General features: G+C 36.1%; 1 protein-coding gene across 2 annotated transcripts in view; it reads right to left on the bottom strand.

Annotated features, from left to right (window-relative positions):
* Nucleotides 1-7,434: 7,434 nt before the first annotated feature.
* LOC109791747 (serine carboxypeptidase-like 27) overlaps nt 7,435-19,184 on the bottom strand; it is a 28,235-nt gene continuing 16,485 nt past the window's right edge. Inside the window, exons 8-9 of one of the 2 annotated variants that reach the window (XM_020351088.3) lie at nt 18,837-18,942; nt 18,476-18,730 (exon numbers count right to left, since the gene is read on the bottom strand). In XM_020351088.3, the coding sequence (XP_020206677.1) occupies nt 18,596-18,730; nt 18,837-18,942 (241 nt within the window). In that variant the 3' untranslated portion in view covers nt 18,476-18,595. Of the gene's footprint in view, nt 7,800-18,475; nt 18,731-18,836; nt 18,943-19,184 lie in introns of those variants that run through there. The other variant, XM_083061624.1, reaches the window with a different exon arrangement.

Raw genomic sequence — 19,184 nt, 5'->3', positions numbered from 1 at the left:
TAAGTGTGCCCCGCTCTAGAGTGGGGCCTCGGTTACCAGGGGCTTACTCTCCATGATTAATGCGCATTGGTCAATTTCTCTTTTTATTCTCATTTATTTACTTATAAAGAAGGAATAATGCTTTAGATGAATGCCATGCAGAGAGAGTTAAGAATTGATAAATATCAGTCTCATTGATTTGTTTATCGGTGAATACTTAGATAGATCTTAACAATATCAAGCGAGAATCTAAAGAAATTTTTAAGGTGACTAATATATGTGTGAAACATGCTTTATTAATGCCTAAGTCTGCACTTTTTTTTTCGTCCAAAACATTTGTCTTAGTGGACTTGTAATTTGACACACAAATTTTTATTAATAAAACATTTTTGTCATAGGGGGCTTTTTGCAAACATAACATATTAGATTCTAAGGAAACTTGTTTCAACAGACATATCAAAGTAAAGGCCCAATCATGGTATTTTCAAAAATCGGTATGGGCTTTTCTTTAGAGTGCAAATACTATCATATATTAAAGCGTTCACTTTTCTTAACTTTCTATACATGTTGCTATCTAATCCTTCCATAACCTACGAAGACAAATGCATGACGGAGTAATGAGCTAACCTAAGAATGCATGACATTTTTTTTATTCATCATTTTTTTACTAAGAAAAACTACTTACATGATGTTAATGGAATGATGACCTAAAGATGTGCAAAGGGATATAAATTTCTTTATTTTATGTTTTTATTTCCTTATTATCCATTTGGTTGTTTCAAAATTCCAATCGACTTTTATTGAAAAAAAAATAATTTAAACAAACAAATGCAACACACAAATGCTAAAACAATGTACACCCACAAATAGTCACATTCATGTCCATGGTCTGTGGTCCCTTCAAAGAAAGTGCTTTGTGTAGGAAGGCTCTAATTATCCTCACTTGTCTTTAAAGGCTCTAAAGGTGCCTCCATTATAGGAATCCAGTATCTCTATCATCGTCATCTAACAAACTCTAAGGTCTGCATAGTATTTCAGGCTAGAGTAATCGGTTATCACCTTAAGTGTGATTTTCGACAAAGCTCGCAGGCTCTAAGGCCATACTTGGGCCAATCATACATCAACCACTCCCTATGTTTACATGCCCATGCCCTCAAGTATAGGGGGAATTGTTGTGTACAAAGGTTGTGAACAAATTTTATTTCAAACAAAATGTGGAATTTAAACATGCAACAGATATTAAAGTCATATTAAAACAAACAAATAAATATTTTAAACAAAAAAAAAGACAGAAGATAAATACTCATAACAAGATACGCGATTAAGTAAATAAGATGAAAGATAAGCAAACAAGATAGAAGATATTTAAACAAGATAAAGATAAATATTAATAAGATCAGATAAATACTTTCAAACTAAAATAAAAAGATAAATATTTACAAAGATAAAAGGGGTAAATATTTGAATTATTGTTTTTATTTTTCTAAATTCGTCATTTAATGGGTCTGACCCTCTTTAAGCTTTTCCAGTGAAGTCGTCATCTGTCGAAACCCAAAAAATTATGATCTTACCCACAAATAGTTTAGACCTCCATTTTGAAAATCTCATCAGTTAGGAAATGCTTGGAAACCAGACTAGTCCCTAATTAATGGTTTTTGAAAAGGTTCAAAGGAGTCGCCATCGATATTTTACCCAAAATATCAGAAAAAGAAAACATTGTGAAATTACAGTAAAGGCCTTCATAGCCAGCATTGGGTTCAAGAGTCGGTTACGTGTAGGGAAGGTGTTAGGCACCCTACAATGCCCTAAATTGATACCCTATGATGATATTAGCATATTAATAAATAATAATTTAAATATCTGATCTCTTTTAATTATTTAATATTATTTACATGACAAAAAATACCTATTATCTACATGATTATTTATTTATTACATATAACAATTATAAATAAAATAAATAAATAAATAAAGAAATAAATAAAATAATAATATAAAACAATAAATAAAATAATAATAAATAAAATAATAAATAAAAACTAAATAAAAGAGAAGAATTTAGAACCTCTGAAGTAAGCCTTTTATAAGGGAATCTTCCCAAATTCGTGTGAGACGCATTTTGGCAGCCCTTCACTCTATAAAAAGTCTCACTATCACTGAGAGATTTATATAGAGAAGGGAAGCTATGCATCTTGAGGTGCCCTAATCCCTTGGCTAGAGGGTTTCTTATATAGCTAACTAGGAGGCATAAGCATAAGAGAGTTATCTGATGTGAAACTAAATTTTATAAAAATACAATCTTTTTCTAGGCATCATGCAGGACCTCTAGAGAACTCGTTAACCGTCAAATCATGATGATTGTTTTATAGTATCCTCACAATATATTGATCTTTAATTTCAACGGTTAGATTGTTGAAATTAGGTATGTAGTGAGAGATACTATCGTGACAAAAACGTTGTCTGGTATAGGACTCCTGTTTTCCAGTTGCAATATGAGGCCTCTAGGGAATTCATTAACTGTTGGATCATGCTGAAATTTTATTGATACCTTCTCAATACATTGATATTTAACTTCAATGATCCGATCGTAAAAATTAGATCTGTAATGAGAGATATTATCAGAACAAAAATTTTACCCAACATGTTGCCCCCTCAAGGGCTGTTTGTTTCGCTCTAATAGACTTTTCTCCTTGGTTTGGGTACCCCTAACGAAATTGGGTGTCTACAGTACCTAAACATAAATATCTTTTCTATGAGAGTCAATAGTAAACACTATATGCCTTTGTCGTTGTAACCTTGAAGATGCTAGTTAAAGAATATTGTAATGTGTTATTGCGAGTAGGCTAGAAGTGGCATAGAGAATACTAGTATCCTAGAGCAGTAGTGAAAAATATTTTGTTGTAAAGGTTTTCAAGTTAGTAGAACCCTTCGAGTTTAAAGATAACTAGACATGACTTAGATTGAGTGAACCAATATAAAAATATCAAGTGTTTTTATTTCATCCCTCCTCCATCATGCCTTTTATACAAATCTTGTTTATGAACTAATAATTGTCCATTTGTGAAAAGTTTATAAAATACAATCACACACATTCAACTCCCCTTCTGCCTATTCTTTTAACCTACAATGATGAGCCTAAAGCTACTTGAAAAACCAACTAACTTATTGATGGAGGACCATCCTTAAAGACACATGTGGGCCCCATCACTAGGTCCATGGCTAGGAGAGTTGAAGAGGAGGAGGGAGTTCACACACCAAGGGACACTCTCCTCATGATCATAGAGTATTAGTTCTCTCCTAAGCCTCATTAGTATAGGGTTTATTTTATTTGCCAATTTTACCCTTGTATTTTGGGGTGTTTAAGACTTAGAATTTATTTTCCCTTGTATTTCCCATTTTACCCTTGTATTATGGGGTGCTCTAGATAATTAGGTTTTTTTAATTTGGGCTAGGGTGTTACATTAGAAGGGTGACGCATTTTTGGTGTTCATTGGATCTATTTTTGGTGTTAGAAAGGCTTAGGCCCAAGTGGAGGGAAAAGGTTGCATGGTCTTATCATGCACCTAGATATAGCCAATCTAAACCCAAAGATTCCATCCTTGGCCACCAAGTTGCATCTAGGGTTCATTTGCATTTCATTTGGAGTGCATTTGCCTTATGAAATGCAACCCTAGATGCCTCCCCTCCTATAAATACCTAATGCTCCACACCTTGTAAATACTTTGGATTATATGAATTTGAGAGAGAATTTCTTTGCCTCAAATCCTATCCTTAGTCCCTAGGTTAGTTCGGCTAGCCCCCTTCATTCTCCACCCTTGGAGAGTGAAACCCTAGAGTGGCCTCCACCTTCACTTGGAGTGAGCCAACCGTGAGCAACCATACATCATCCTTCACCCTTCATCATCTTGACGTCCCAAAACCATCTTCCCCTAAACATCCACATAACCTCTTCCCTTTGGTGAGCCTAAGATCTTTGGGCAAGGATTCCCTCTTCAAGAGTCAAAATCATCCATGGAAGGGAGGATCCTATCAAGTGGTATCTAGAGCCAAGGTTCATCAAGGGTAACCTCTAGCTTTGTGTCTTCCATTCGGTCTTTTTCTTTCTTTGTGTGTGGCCGAATGCTTGTGGTTCATATTCTTATTCCTTGTGAACCTTCCTTGAACATTTTAGGTTTCCATTGCTAGGTGATATCCATGTTTTTCTATTTTTTAGGTTGAGTCTCATATGAACATGAAGAACATGCTATGAACATGCTTTTGATTTTTAAATCCACCTAAGTTTTGTCATATTTTATGTTTCCTATATTTTGTCTACAAAAAGATTCCATGTGTGTGTCAAACACCTTTGCATGAATACATGAACAAAAAATACCATGATGCATCATTCTAAGTGGGCGTGACATATAGGAGCCATCTAGGAGTCATTCATGCATGCTACTTATTCTATGTGATTTTTGATAAATATTTTCTTGCACATGCATAACTGCCCACTTTCCTTGCATTCTCACTTGATTTAGCCAACATTCTATGCTTAAAAAAACCCTAAAAGAATCTAAGAGGTGTGCTGAAAAATTGTACAAAACAACTTGTACTAGATAGTACAAATCATTTTCCACTCAAAAGATACCCTAAACACCTCTAAGAAACCGCCACTTGTCCTTCTCTCCTTTTCTTAAAATTTGACCTAATTTTCTCTCCACCCACAAGTGCAAAACCTAAGCAACAATTGGGCTGAACATTAAAAAAAATTGCACCCAAAGTATAAAAGAAAGTGACGTGAAAAGAAAGGAAAAGAAAGAACAAAAAAATTTGACCAAAAAAAAAGGGACTTATTGCTAGACTTGTGGACTTGGACTTTACCTATGCATTTGGGAGTTGGACTCAAGACCTTATTGACCTTATTGAACCCATTTTGAGACCTTAAAGGTGGTTGGACCAAATTCATAAAAGACTTAATCAAGTGGGCTTAAACACTAATCCATTCTAGTGCCATTCTAGGATTACTTGATGGCAACCCTCCTTGCATGGATTGAGTTAAGAGCGTGAAAGAGGGATGACCGGACTCCTTGGATCATGGAACTCAAGGTTTCTAGCCTTGGAGATGGAGATGGGCGAATGGTGTTTATGGAGGCTAGGTGTTTGATCAAATGCTAAGGTGGTACTCTAAGGTTTTGGCTCACTTCATTGATGGATGAAGGCCACTCCTAAAGGTGAGAACACTCACGGTGAAGATGAGAAGGATAGGTGGCCAAAATGACCATGGGGACTAAGGAAGAATATTAAGGCACAAAGGCTCTCTTAATATCATAAATTCCAAAGTATTTACAAGGTGTGGGGTGTTGGATATTTATAGGAGGGGAGGCATCTAGGGTTGCATTTGGAGTAGGCAAATGCATTCCAAATGAAATGCAAATGAACCCTAGATGCAACTTGGTGGCCAAGGATGGAATCTTTGGGTTTAGATTGGCTATATCTAGGTGCATGATAAGACCATGCAACCTTTGCCCTCCACTTGGGCCTAAGCCTTTCTAACACCAAAAATAGACCCATTAACACCAAAAACATGTGTCACCCTCTAATTAACACCCTAGCCCAAAATTAAAAACCTAATTATCTAGAGCACCCCATAATACAAGGGCAAAATGGGAAATACAAGGGAAAATAAATTCTAAGTCCTAAGCACCCCAAAATACAAGGGTAAAATTGGCAAATAAAATAAAAATAAATGCTATAAATACTTAGGAGCTAAGGCCCAAAAGTAGGCTTACTCCTCCTATAATTTTTCAACACTAACCCATTCCTCTTGCCTCCTTCAATATATCACCTCTTGGACTTCTCCGCCTTAGTATTATTCCATCATTCCCTCCCTCTTGAAAAGGATTTGACCTCAAATCAAGAGGTTCCTCATGGTGGGCATCATGACCAACAAAAACATAAAAGGACTAGACTCTCTAATGTTAAGGATAGGATCCTCCCCACGGTGAAGTCTAGGTGTATAACTAAAACCTAAAAAGGTAAAAAGACTAAAACTATAGCACACTAATGTATTAGTCCTAAAAACTAAAATATCTTGTTGGAAGTGCCCAATGTAATGACCTAGGTATGTATTGGAAAATAAAGAAAACTTAACTAAAAAATTACCTAAACAACTTTGTATTGCATAATTTGTTAGATACATATGAGAAAAAGGTGTTAAGAGAAGTTTAGAAAACTCATATAATCTAAGTTTGTCTTGTAGGGAAGTATCCAAGTTAAGTTCAATTAAGTTTGAACTTCCCTCAAGATCAAAAATAGAAAATAGGACACCATGAGATGTATCCAACAAATCATAAAAATTGAAAGTAGGGTGCTTTATGAAGGGAACTAAAGTGGAGAAAGTCTTAAAGAAGGAAGGCTTATCTTCCTTGGGCACCACCAAGGAAGTAGCACAAGAAGTGGGACTAAGTGAAGTCCACTTCTTCTTCACTAAATCTTGAAGTTGAGATTCTTTTTCTTTAAAAAGGACTTGTTTTTGAATCTCCACTTCATGACTAGTGGCAATGTGAGAGAAAGAGTTAAGGTCTTGATGAATAAAGAGAGTTTCTTTTAAATCATTTTCAATGGGAAAGTGACTCTCTTCAAGCATAAGCCCTTTGGAGGAAACATTATCCTCCTTACTCTTCTCTAAGAGTGTTGGTTGTGTTTCATTTTCTAACCACTCTTGAACTTTCTCTATACTTTTCTTCATTTTTTCTTTCTTTTCTATTTTCTTTTCTTTCTTTTCTTCTAAGTCCTTCCTCTCTTTTTGTATTTTCTTCCTCATGCATACTCTTAGGGATTCTAACCTCTTTGGAATTTTGATACCTAGTTTAGACAACCCTAGGTTTGGATCCACTAGTTTCTCTCCTCTCAACTAATTTTGCAAGTAACCTTTTTATTTCCGCATTATTTTTTTCAAACTTTTTTTCTTTTCTTCTCAATTCTTCTTCTTTTTTTATATTTTCCTCTTCTTTTCTTCTTAGGTACTCTTTGAGTTGCCTAAGTTCATCCCTAACACTAGACTTAGAACTACAAGAATTATGACCATGGACACTAGAATGATCACTCATCTTTGATCCAAAAAGGTTTTTACAAAGTTGTTTTCAAAAAGGTTTGAAAAAGTTTTCACAAAGAGTGAGTGATAAAAGGTTTTCAAAAAGGCTTTTAAGGTGCAAGATAGGTAGGAAAAGGCTTAAGTGTACAAAGTGAACTATCAAAGGGAGGTGGACTACTAGGAATCACTTAAAAACCAAGCCTTATCAAGTAAAAATCACAAAGCCCTTTCCACTTTTCTCACAAAACAAGTTGGCACAACAATAAAGTGTGTGTGTGCACGTTACCCCTAGTAGGCAAAGCAAGCCTTCTAAACGTAATTGGAAGCAAAGTTAAAACCCTAACAATTATACTACCAAAAACTATAAAACATGCAAAAGGAAAGCACTTAAAACATACTCTAGTCGAAGTCCTAGGTGAAGGTTTTCAAATCACCTTCAACTACACGAACTAAAACCAAAGTGAAGAGGTTTAGAAATGGCCAATTACAAACAAAAAATGAATAAACAAAGGCCAAATACAAGTGGCCTAAAAGAAATGGTGCAAAAGATAAAACAATTCAAGAAATTGAGTCTTCAAGTCTCCCACTTGTCACCCCTTCACAAGGAACAACCAAAAGTTAGCCTCTCAATGTGTATACACTCTTTTTGATAGTAGAAATCCTTCCAAAGGTCTTGGAATCAAATCGGACAGCTCCTCCAATCAATTCACCAAAAGTGTATGTGATGAGTTTTAGGAGCTTTCCACACCTAGATCAAGAAGAAACCACCCAAGAGTACAAGAGTCCAAAGAAATAAAACTAAAAAGGCACAATTAAAAAGGCTAAACTCAAGTAGAGATATATGTGACAAAACTTAAGAGTAGAAAGAGGACACAAAAACTAAAATTAAGGCACATTAAGAAAGCCAAGTACTCAAAAGATTAATTCCTAGAATGGCACTAGAATTGAGTAGCAAGTGTTTGATAAAATGTTGCACTTAACATGTTAAATTTTAAAGTCTCATTCAGCCACTAAAACATAGTCCAAAGGTCCAAAGAATAACTTCAATTGCTAAGGTAGGAAAAATTGTCCAAAAGTCCACAAGTCTAGCAAAGGATCCCTTTTGTTTGCATTTTTTTTTTCACTTGTTTTGGCACTTTTTTTTTTTTTTTTTAATGATAATGTCCAGCCACTTTCTTGCTTTTTTTTATATATTAATATTCCTCCTTTGCTTGGGTTTTACACTTGTGTTTGTTGATTTTGATTAGCAAAAAATTTGGAGTATCCTTTTAGCAATTATTGATGGCTTAATGAGTCAATAATTTTAGTTTCTTTGAGCTTTTTGTGTAATAAATTCCAGCAGTAAAATAAGCACATATAATCACTTTTCAACCTTAAATTATCAAGCAAAACATGTTCATATTAAGTGCAAATGGAAAAGGAAAGCAAGATGGCCGATTTTTGCAATGTGTGCAAAGATACAAATCACACATGAATGGTTAAATATCAAGGAACATGCTAGGATAAATTAGCATGCATGATTGACTCTCTAAAGCACTCTAAATCCCACGGCCATTTCAACAAACATATAGCATGCATATCATATTTTGATCATGAAAGTCTTTAGGCATGTGTATTTGGATTTTTCTTTCAAGAAAAATTAGGGAGAATCATACTCTTATGACAAAACTTAATAGATTATAAAATAAAAACACATGATCATCATTTTTCTTATCATGCACAAAATTTTCCAGCCACCCAAACTTAAACAAAAATGGACGGATCCTACAAAGAAACCTAGGCACCAAGATGATTCATAAGGAAATTTATGGCATGAATCAATGAACAAAACAAGACACATAGACCATGAGAATATAGCATGAATATGATCTATCAAGCACAACTTCAAGACAAGCAAGAAGACACCATGACATGACCGGATTTTTAAAAGACTCAAAATAGACTAGAGATTACCCTTGAAGAACTATTGGCTCTAGATACCACATGATGGCAACCCTCCTTGCATGGATTGAGTTAAGAGCGTGAAAGAGGGATGACCGGACTCCTTGGATCATGGAACTCAAGGTTTCTAGCCTTGGAGATGGAGATGGGCGAATGGTGTTTATGGAGGCTAGGTGTTTGATCAAATGCTAAGGTGGTACTCTAGGGTTTTGGCTCACTTCATTGATGGATGAAGGCCACTCCTAAAGGTGAGAACACTCACAGTGAAGATGAGAAGGATAGGTGGCCGAAATGACCATGGGGACTAAGGAAGAATATTAAGGCACAAAGGCTCTCTTAATATCATAAATTCCAAAGTATTTACAAGGTGTGGGGTGTTGGATATTTATAGGAGGGGAGGCATCTAGGGTTGCATTTGGAGTAGGCAAATGCATTCCAAATGAAATGCAAATGAACCCTAGATGCAACTTGGTGGCCAAGGATGGAATCTTTGGGTTTAGATTGGCTATATCTAGGTGCATGATAAGACCATGCAACCTTTGCCCTCCACTTGGGCCTAAGCCTTTCTAACACCAAAAATAGACCCAATAACACCAAAAACATGTGTCACCCTCTAATTAACACCCTAGCCCAAAATTAAAAACCTAATTATCTAGAGCACCCCATAATACAAGGGCAAAATGTGAAATACAAGGGAAAATAAATTCTAAGTCCTAAGCACCCCAAAATACAAGGGTAAAATTGGCAAATAAAATAAAAATAAATGCTATAAATACTTAGGAGCTAAGGCCCAAAAGTAGGCTTACTCCTCCTATAATTTTTCAACACTAACCCATTCTTCTTGCCTCCTTCAATATATCACCTCTTGGACTTCTCCGCCTTAGTGTTATTCCATCATTACTCTTTTGTGTGCTTCCTATTTTTAATTGAGTCTTAATTTTAGTTTGTCTTTTCTTTGGCCTCTTTTGTTTTGTCTCAATCAATTCTCTCTGAGTTTAGCCTTTCCTAATTGCGCTTTTCAGTTTTATTTCTTGGACTCTTGCTCTTTGGGTTGGTTTCATTTTTTTTGTAGGTGAAGAACCTATCTAGCAAACTAGCACACCTTTGGTGGATTTGAGTGGAGGAGTGAACCGAATCCAAACCTAGGCTTTGGAGGGATTTCCACCACACAAAAGGAGTGATTAAACACTTGGAGAGGACTAACAAGTTTGCTCTTTATGAAGGAACCCAAGTGGAGGAGTTGAAGACCCAAACTTTTGTCTTTCATATTTTTTTTTGCTTGATTTTCTTTTCGGCCTCTTGTGTTCTTGGCCTTGGTTTCATTCTTTTTGGTTTGTAATTGGCCATTCCTAAACCTTTTCACTTTGGTTTTAGTTCGTGTAGTTGAAGGTGATTTGAAAACCTTCACCTACGACTTCGACTAGAGTATGCTTTAAGTGCTTTCCTTTTTGCATGTTTTAAAGCTTTTGGTAGTATAATTGTTAGGGTTTTATCCTTGTTTCCAATTACGTTTAGAAGGCTTGCTTTTGCCTACTAGGGGTAACGTGCACACACACACCTTATTGTTGTGCCAACTTGTTTTGTGAGAAAAGTGGAAAAGGCTTAGTGATTCTTACTTGATAAGGCTTGGTTATTAAGTGATTCCTAGTAGTCCACCTCCCTTTGAAAGTTCACTTTGTACACTTAGGCCTTTTCCTACCTATCTTGCACTTTGAAAACCTTTTTGTGAAAACCCTTTTATCACTCACTCTTTGTGAAAAACCTTTTTTTCAACTTTATTGAAAACAATTTGTGAAAACCTTTTCTTGATCAAAGATGAGTGATCATTCTAGTGTACATGGTCATAACTCTTGTAGTTCTAGGTCTAGTGTTAGGGATGAACTTAGGCAACTAAAAGAGTACCTAAGAAAAAAAGAAGAGGAAAATATAAAAAGAGAGGAAGTGTTGAGAAGAAAAGAAAAAGAGTTTGAAAAAAATAATGAGGAAATAAAAAGTTTGCTTGAAAGACTAGTTGTGGGAGGAGAGGCTAGTGGTTCAAAACCAGAGTCACTTCTCCTAAATCCTCAAAAGGTAAGGGGCATATGATTCATTCAAGTGTTCATGAGGAGGAAGGGCATCATACCCAACCTCTAAGTGATATCTTCTATAGTAGTCATCACATTGATGATTACTATCAAAGACCCCCAAGGCAACATAGACATAGGGAGTCTTCCAATAGGGAACCCCACATCCCTCTTCCCCCATTTCATGGCAAAGACAATGTTGAAACTTATTTGGATTGGGAAATGAAAGTAGAACAACTATTTTCTTGCCATCGAGTGAGTGAAGAGAGAAAGGTTTCTTTGGCAAGCCTTAGCTTCCAAGGGCATGCCATGTATTGGTGGACTTCCTTAGAAAAAGAAAGAAGAATAAACCATGAGCCTCCAATTCAATATTGGAATGAGCTCCGTAGTGCCTTGAGAAGGAGGCATATTCCTCCATACTATGACCGTGAGCTTATGGACAAGCTACAAAGATTGAAACAAGGGTCATCTAGTGTGGAAGAATATAGGCAATCTATGGAGTTACTCATGATGAGGGCTAGGATAAGGGAAGAAGAGAGGACCACCGTCTCAAGATTCCAAAGTGGTCTTAACCTTGAAATAAGAGACAAAGTTGAACTCTTACCATATAGAGATTTGAATGAACTTGTTCAACTTTGTTCTAGAGTGGAGCACCAACTCAAAAGGAAAAATTTTAGAAAAGACTCCACTCCATCTTATTCCAAGAGTTTCAAGAAGGAGGGCCCCTCTTCCAACTCTTTTCCTAAAGAAAAAGAAAAAGAAACCTCTCAAAGAACATCTTCCAAAGAAACTAAGACAAGTGACATCAAGTGCTTTAAGTGCCTTGGTCGAGGGCACATTGCCTCTCAATGCCCAACAAAGAAAGCCATGATTTTAAAGGGCCAAGACCACTATAGTAGCCTTGATGAAGCTACTTCTTCTTCTTCAAGTGATGAAGAAGGAATCTTAGAGTCCGAGGAAGAAATCTACCCTTGTGAAGGAGACTTGTTAATGGTTAGAAGGCTCCTTGGAAGCCAATCTAGTGATCTAGATCAATCCCAAAGAGAGAACTTGTTTCATACAAGGTGCAAAGTTTTAGAAAACACTTGTTCTCTCATTGTGGATAGTAGATCTAGTTGCCATTGTTGTAGCACTAGATTAGTGGATAAGCTAGCCTTAACTACTATACCTCATCCAAAACCCTACAAATTACAATGGATCAATGAGGAGGGAGGTATTTTAGTTAGTCAACAAGTGAATATACCTATCTCCATTGGCAAATACCAAGATGAAGTTTTATGTGATATAGTGCCATTGGATGCTAGTCATATTCTACTTGGAAGGCCTTGGCAATTTGATAAAAAAAACTATTCATGGTGGCCTAACCAACAAAATAAGTTTCCATCACTTAGGCAAGAAGATTGTGTTGTGTCCTCTATCACCTTGTCAAGTGTGTGAGGACCAACTCAAAATGAAAGTCAAAAGAGAGGGAGAAGAAAAAAAAAGTAGAAAACAAAGGAAAGAAGAAAAAAACCTTCCCCTAAAGAATAAAGAAGGGGAAGAGAAGGTGCCAAGTTTAGAGGCAAGTGTCCCCTCTAAAGATGTTGCTCACAAAAGTGTTCTATCCCTTAAAAATGACATCAAAAAAACACTTTTGATTGAACAACCTTTGTACCTTCTCTATTTCAAAGAGACACTTGCTGCCACTAGTCATGAGCTTGAGTCTCTACCTCATGAGGTTCAAAAACTTTTAAAGGAGTTTGATGACCTATTTCCTCAAGAAGTTCCAAGTGGACTTCCACCCTTAAGAGGAATAGAACATCAAATAGACCTCATACCGAGTTCTAGTCTTCCTAATAGGCCCGCCTATAGGACTAACCCTCAAGAAACCAAAGAGATAGAAGCTCAAGTTGATGACTTGTTGAAGAAGGGTTGGGTTCAAATGAGCCTTAGCCCTTGTGTTGTCCCCGTTCTCTTGGTGCCTAAGAAAGATGGCAAATGGAGGATGTGCACTGATTGTAGAGCCATCAATAACATAACAATAAAATATAGGCACCCAATCCCTAGGCTAGATGATATGTTAGATGAATTTCATGGGGCCATCATATTTTCCAAGATTGACCTTAAAAGTCGTTATCACCAAATTCGAATCAAAGAGGGTGATGAGTGGAAAACTGCTTTTAAGACCAAATTTGGTTTATATGAGTGGTTAGTGATGCCTTTTGGCCTCACTAATGCCCCTAGTACTTTCATGCGCCTAATGAATCATATTCTTAGGGATTGCATAGGAAAATTTGTGGTTGTCTACTTTGATGACATCCTTGTATATAGTAAGACCTTAGATGAACATCTTGGACATTTAAGGAAAGTTCTAATAATTCTTAGAGTCAAACATCTCTATGCCAACCTTGAAAAATGTACTTTTTGTCAAGAACAAGTAAAATTTTTGGGCTTCATTGTTGGCAAAGAGGGAGTACAAGTTGACTCCGAGAAAATAAAGGCTATCCAAGAATGGCCCACCCCAAAGAGTGTTGGAGAAGTTAGAAGTTTTCATGGCCTAGCTAGCTTCTATAGAAGGTTTGTTAAAGACTTTTCCACACTTGCATCCCCTCTTAATGAGCTTGTTAAGAAGGATGTACCATTCCTTTGGGGTGAAGCCCAAGAAAAAGCTTTCGAAAACCTAAAAGAGAAACTCACTAATGCACCCATTCTAGCTCTACCAAATTTTGACCAAACCTTTGAGCTAGAATGTGATGCATCCAGTCTAGGCATAGGTGTTGTGTTACTTCAAGGAGGTCACCCCATTGCTTATTTTAGTGAAAAATTCCATGGTGCCACCTTGAATTATCCCACCTATGACAAGGAACTCTATGCCCTCATAAGAGCTCTACAAGTTTGGGAGCACTACTTAGTGACTAAAGAATTTGTTATTCACACCGATCATGAGTCACTCAAGTATCTTAGAGGGCAAGGTAAGTTGAACAAAAGGCATGCAAAGTGGGTGGAATACCTTGAACAATTCCCCTACATCATCAAATATAAGAAGGGAAAGAGCAATGTGGTAGCCGACGCTCTTTCAAGGAGGCATACCTTGCTCTCCACCTTAGGAACACAAATACTTGGCTTTGATGATGTAAAGGAATTGTATGAGCTTGATTTAGACTTCCAAGCCACTTATGCCAAATGTCTCCAAAAGCCTTTTGATGGATTCTATCTTCTTGAGGGGTATCTTTTTAGAATGGGCAAACTTTGCATACCCCAAGGATCCATTAGAAAGCTTTTGGTCAAAGAGAGTCATGAAGGAGGTCTCATGGGCCATTTTGGGGTTGACAAAACCCTAAGTTTCTTAAAGGCTAAATTTTATTGGCCACACATGAGAATAGATGTCCAAAGGCATTGCTCCAAGTGCATTACTTGTTTAAAAGCTAAATCAAGAGTAATGCCTCATGGACTTTATACCCCCCTTCCTATAGCTAGCTCCCCTTGGATAGATATTAGTATGGACTTTGTGCTTGGACTTCCAAGGACTCAAAGGGGATTTAACTCCATCTTTGTGGTAGTGGACCATTTTAGCAAAATGACTCATTTTATACCATGCCACAAAGTGGATGATGCTAGCTATATAGCTAAACTTTTCTTTAGGGAAGTGGTCCATTTGCATGGTCTACCCAAAACAATTGTGTCCGATAGGGATGCTAAGTTCCTTAGTCACTTTTGGAAGGTACTATGGGAAAAACTAGGAACAAAGCTTCTCCATTCTACTACTTGTCATCCTCAAACCGATGGCCAAACCGAAGTAGTAAATAGATCTTTATCCACTTTGTTAAGGGTACTCCTCAAAGGGAATAAGAAAACTTGGGATGATAGTCTGCCCCATTTAGAATTTGCATACAATAGAGTAGTCCATAAGACTACTAATCTTTCACCCTTTGAAGTTGTGTATGGCTTTAACCCAATAACTCCTCTTGATCTATTACCCCTTCCTTGTTTCACAAAGAAGGAGTATCTAGGGCGGATTTTATTAAGAAATATCATGAAAAGATCAAGAGTCAAATTGAAAAACAAATAGAAAAATATGCCAAATACAACAACAAAGGAAGAAAGAAACTCACTTTTGAAGTTGGGGATTGGGTTTGGCTTTATTTGAGGAAGGATAGATTTCCCACTCAAAGGATGTCAAAACTAAACCCTAGGGGAGATGGACCATTCCAAGTCCTTCATAAAATAAATGACAATGCATATAAATTAGACCTTCCTTCTGATTATGGCACTAGCTCATCGTTTAATGTATGTGATCTCACACCATTTTTAGGAGCTGAGGATTTGGATGAAGATTCTAATCTGAGGACAGATGCTTCTCAAGAAGGAGGGGATGATGGAGGACCATCCTTAAAGCCACATGTGGGCCCCATCACTAGGTTCATGGCTAGGAGAGTTGAAGAGGAGGAGGGAGTTCACACACCAAGGGACACTCTCCTCATGATCATAGAGTATTAGTTCTCTCCTAAGCCTCATTAGTATAGAGTTAATTTTATCTTCCAATTTTACCCTTGTATTTTGGGGTGTTTAAGACATAGAATTTATTTTCCCTTGTATTTCCCATTTTACCCTTGTATTATGGGGTGCTCTAGATAATTAGGTTTTTTTAATTTGGGCTAGGGTGTTACATTAGAAGGGTGACACATTTTTGGTGTTCATTGGATCTATTTTTGGTGTTAGAAAGGCTTAGGCCCAAGTGGAGGGCAAAGGTTGCATGGTCTTATCATGCACCTAGATATAGCCAATCTAAACCCAAAGATTTCATCCTTGGCCACCAAGTTGCATCTAGGGTTCATTTGCATTTCATTTGGAGTGCATTTGCCTTATGAAATGCAACCCTAGATGCCTCCCCTCCTATAAATACCCAATGCTCCACACCTTGTAAATACTTTGGATTATATGAATTTGAGAGAGCATTTCTTTGCCTCATATCCTATCCTTAGTCCCTAGGTTAGTTCGGCTAGCCCCCTTCATTCTCCACCCTTGGAGAGTGAAACCCTAGAGTGGCCTCCACCTTCACTTGGAGTGAGCCAACCGTGAGAAACCATACACCATCCTTCACCCTTCATCATCTTGAAGTCCCAAAACCATCTTCCCCTAAACATCCACATAACCTCTTCCCTTTGGTGAGCCTAAGATCTTTAGGCAAGGATTCCCTCTTCAAGAGTCAAAATCATCCATGGAAGGGAGAATCCTATCACTTATATTTCAGCTACCTCAAGCAAAAATACATCCACGTCAACCAAAGAGGAACTTAATCATGCAAATGCCGATGTTCACACCAACAAGCTACTTCGTTGATTGTTCACACCAACCTATAAAACCCTTGAAATGTGACTAGGTATATTCATATCCTTTTTTACCTTAGTGTTACCATGTGAAACCATATATTGACTTGGGTGTGAAGTGTTTACATCTAGGGATGGCAAATATACCCGTACCCGCAGGTAATACGCGAACCCGTCCCGACTTTGACATGGAATACCCGGTTTGACCGGGTACGGGTAATTAAAACCCGATATATTAAATCGGGTACGGGTACGGGTATGTACTTACCCGCCCTGTACCCGTACCCGTCCCCGTTCTCATTTTTAATTTAATATTCACTTTAAATTTAATTATATTAAAAAATTTTAATATTTTTTATGTGTGATTATTTATTATAATATGAGATAAAGAAATAATTTAATTATAATTATAATTATAATATAATAAAAAAAATAATTTAAAAATATCATTTTTTTTAAATAAAAAAAAAAATTTGACGGATACGGGTACGGGTACGGGTATACCCGATACCCGACGGGGACGGGGATGAGGATGAAAATCTATACCCGACGGGTATGGGAACGGGGATGGGGATGAGTTTAACTTGCGGGGACGGAGACTGGTATCTTAAAACCCATACCCGCCCCGCCCCGTTGCCATCCCCATTTACATCTGGATGCTACCTTTTTACTCCAACCTTGACATACTACTCTGATATTTTGATAGTTGACTCTTCCAGCCCTTTGAAGAACAAGAACATTAACAACACTCCCACCACCATGACTACCACCAACAATAACAACATCAATAATAAATTATTATTATTATTATTATTATTATTATTATTATATTTCAATGTGTATAATATTAATTAGATATTATCATAACTAAATTATTTTTTATTTTGTCCCTTAATAATATCATGCGAATCTGCAAGTGATTCGGGAGACAAGATGGCATTGATCATCTAATTAATAAGCAGATTTCTTTGTGAATAGAGATAAAATATTGCCTAATTAATGAGATTCTCTTGTGAATTAGAGAAAGGTAGAATATTTGATAATTTGATCCACAATACCCAAAGATCTTAGGCGATGATTAGGAGAATGCAATCTGCTAGCTGTTAAGGGGCCACAGCCTAGGATCTTAGACTCCAAGGCCCATTACAGGCGAGCCGGAGATGATTGCTTAGCCTGGCTGGACGTACACGGTACAAAGTCCATGTGTACGGAGCAGTACATGTCAAAAAGATGTCACATTTTTAAATTAATTTTAGTACATTATATTATAGAACTAGTCTTAAATTTTTTTGATAAAAAATACCCCATGTCTTAAAAAGCACAAAAGACATGACACTGTGGGCATTATTGTCAATGAAGAAAAAGTTAAAAGGTTCAAATCTTCATAAATGATAACAGCGTTTATACAAGACACGAGATTACTGGCACAAACTACTTACAATCCAAAGCTACAAAAAAATAAAATTTCATGTAAATAATATGCATTAAAAAAAATTACTACCACACTCGTAAAAGTTATAATCAAAATTTCTGGGTACAAGGCTAAGAAGCGACTCCTGGGGAATGCCTTACATATTTTGCCTCAGCCAAACATAATTGTAGCTATTCTTAGCCTGACACTTTATTTCTTGAAAGTAAGAAAACTTGAAAAATGTCCCCTAATTGTTTCTTTTAAGTCCATAAAAATAATCACTAAGTAATCTTTAAATATATATTAATATTAGATTTAAATATATTTTTAATTTTTTAAATTTAAGTTAAATTTATTTTTAATACCTTAAATTTAAAATCAGATATTTTAGTCATGTAATTTCAAAATATCTTGATTTATCTTTATATTTAAATTTTGTTAAAGAATCTGTCAAATATTATTATATAAAACTTACTTACTAATATTCTTATTAATGAAAATACCACATCAAACCCAATTAATAATGCATAATTGTTATAGGTAACCAGGGGGATAAATAATTTTTAAAAATTACAAGAACTAAAAACAATTTTAAATATGAAGGTCAAAAATAAATTTATCCTAAATTTGAGACTAAAATTTTATTTAAACCTTAATAGTATCATTTAAGTTGCATTTTTTTTTAATTTCATGCTAAGTAACCTTAAACACTTTTAAGGACTTTTTATTATATATACTTTCAATGACTAAAGTATCAATAACATAACATACACAACTTCGAGGATCCAAATGCTATTTTACCCATTATATTTATGATTCTACTCTACATGTACTTGTTCTCCAAGAATGACCCGAAAAGAATAAGTGCTTGGCGAGGTTTATGAAGTGGAACCTCATGCCCTGCCCCTCTTACTGTAACCAATATAAGCCCCTTATACACTTGACTCCAGCCACCAACCTTCAGAGAAAAAAAGATTCTCAGCATATAGATCATAATATATAGGATTACAGAAAAATAAGAAACAAATAATTTAATTGGTGTCATTCTCAAAGGTAGCACCAACCTCGCCATAATCATACCACGGGTACCAGTTGATGATGGTGGGTAGGTTCAGGGCATCAATTGAGTACCGAGTCGCGGTTAAAGGAACCACTGAATCAGTGTCTCCACTGCACACATGAATAACTCACAACCATGATGAGCAATTGGAGAAAAATAATATAAATTCAACCAAAAATATAAAAATAGCTTCGGTAGGAGATTCCATGAAAACCAGAAATATGAACAAAATAATATTTCCTCTGAATTTTGAGAGCATTGTCATATTGGTCTTTAAGACTAAGAAATTGTCAAATAAGTTCTTATAATGTAAAATAAGTCCTTAAATTGAACATCTTACTATCATCTTATT

The sequence above is a fragment of the Cajanus cajan genome, chromosome 1 (genome assembly GCF_000230855.2).
Source record: "Cajanus cajan strain Asha chromosome 1, NIPB_CcT2T_4, whole genome shotgun sequence".
Taxonomy (NCBI): Eukaryota; Viridiplantae; Streptophyta; class Magnoliopsida; order Fabales; family Fabaceae; genus Cajanus; species Cajanus cajan.
This window is presented reverse-complemented; position numbering and strand designations above follow the sequence as displayed.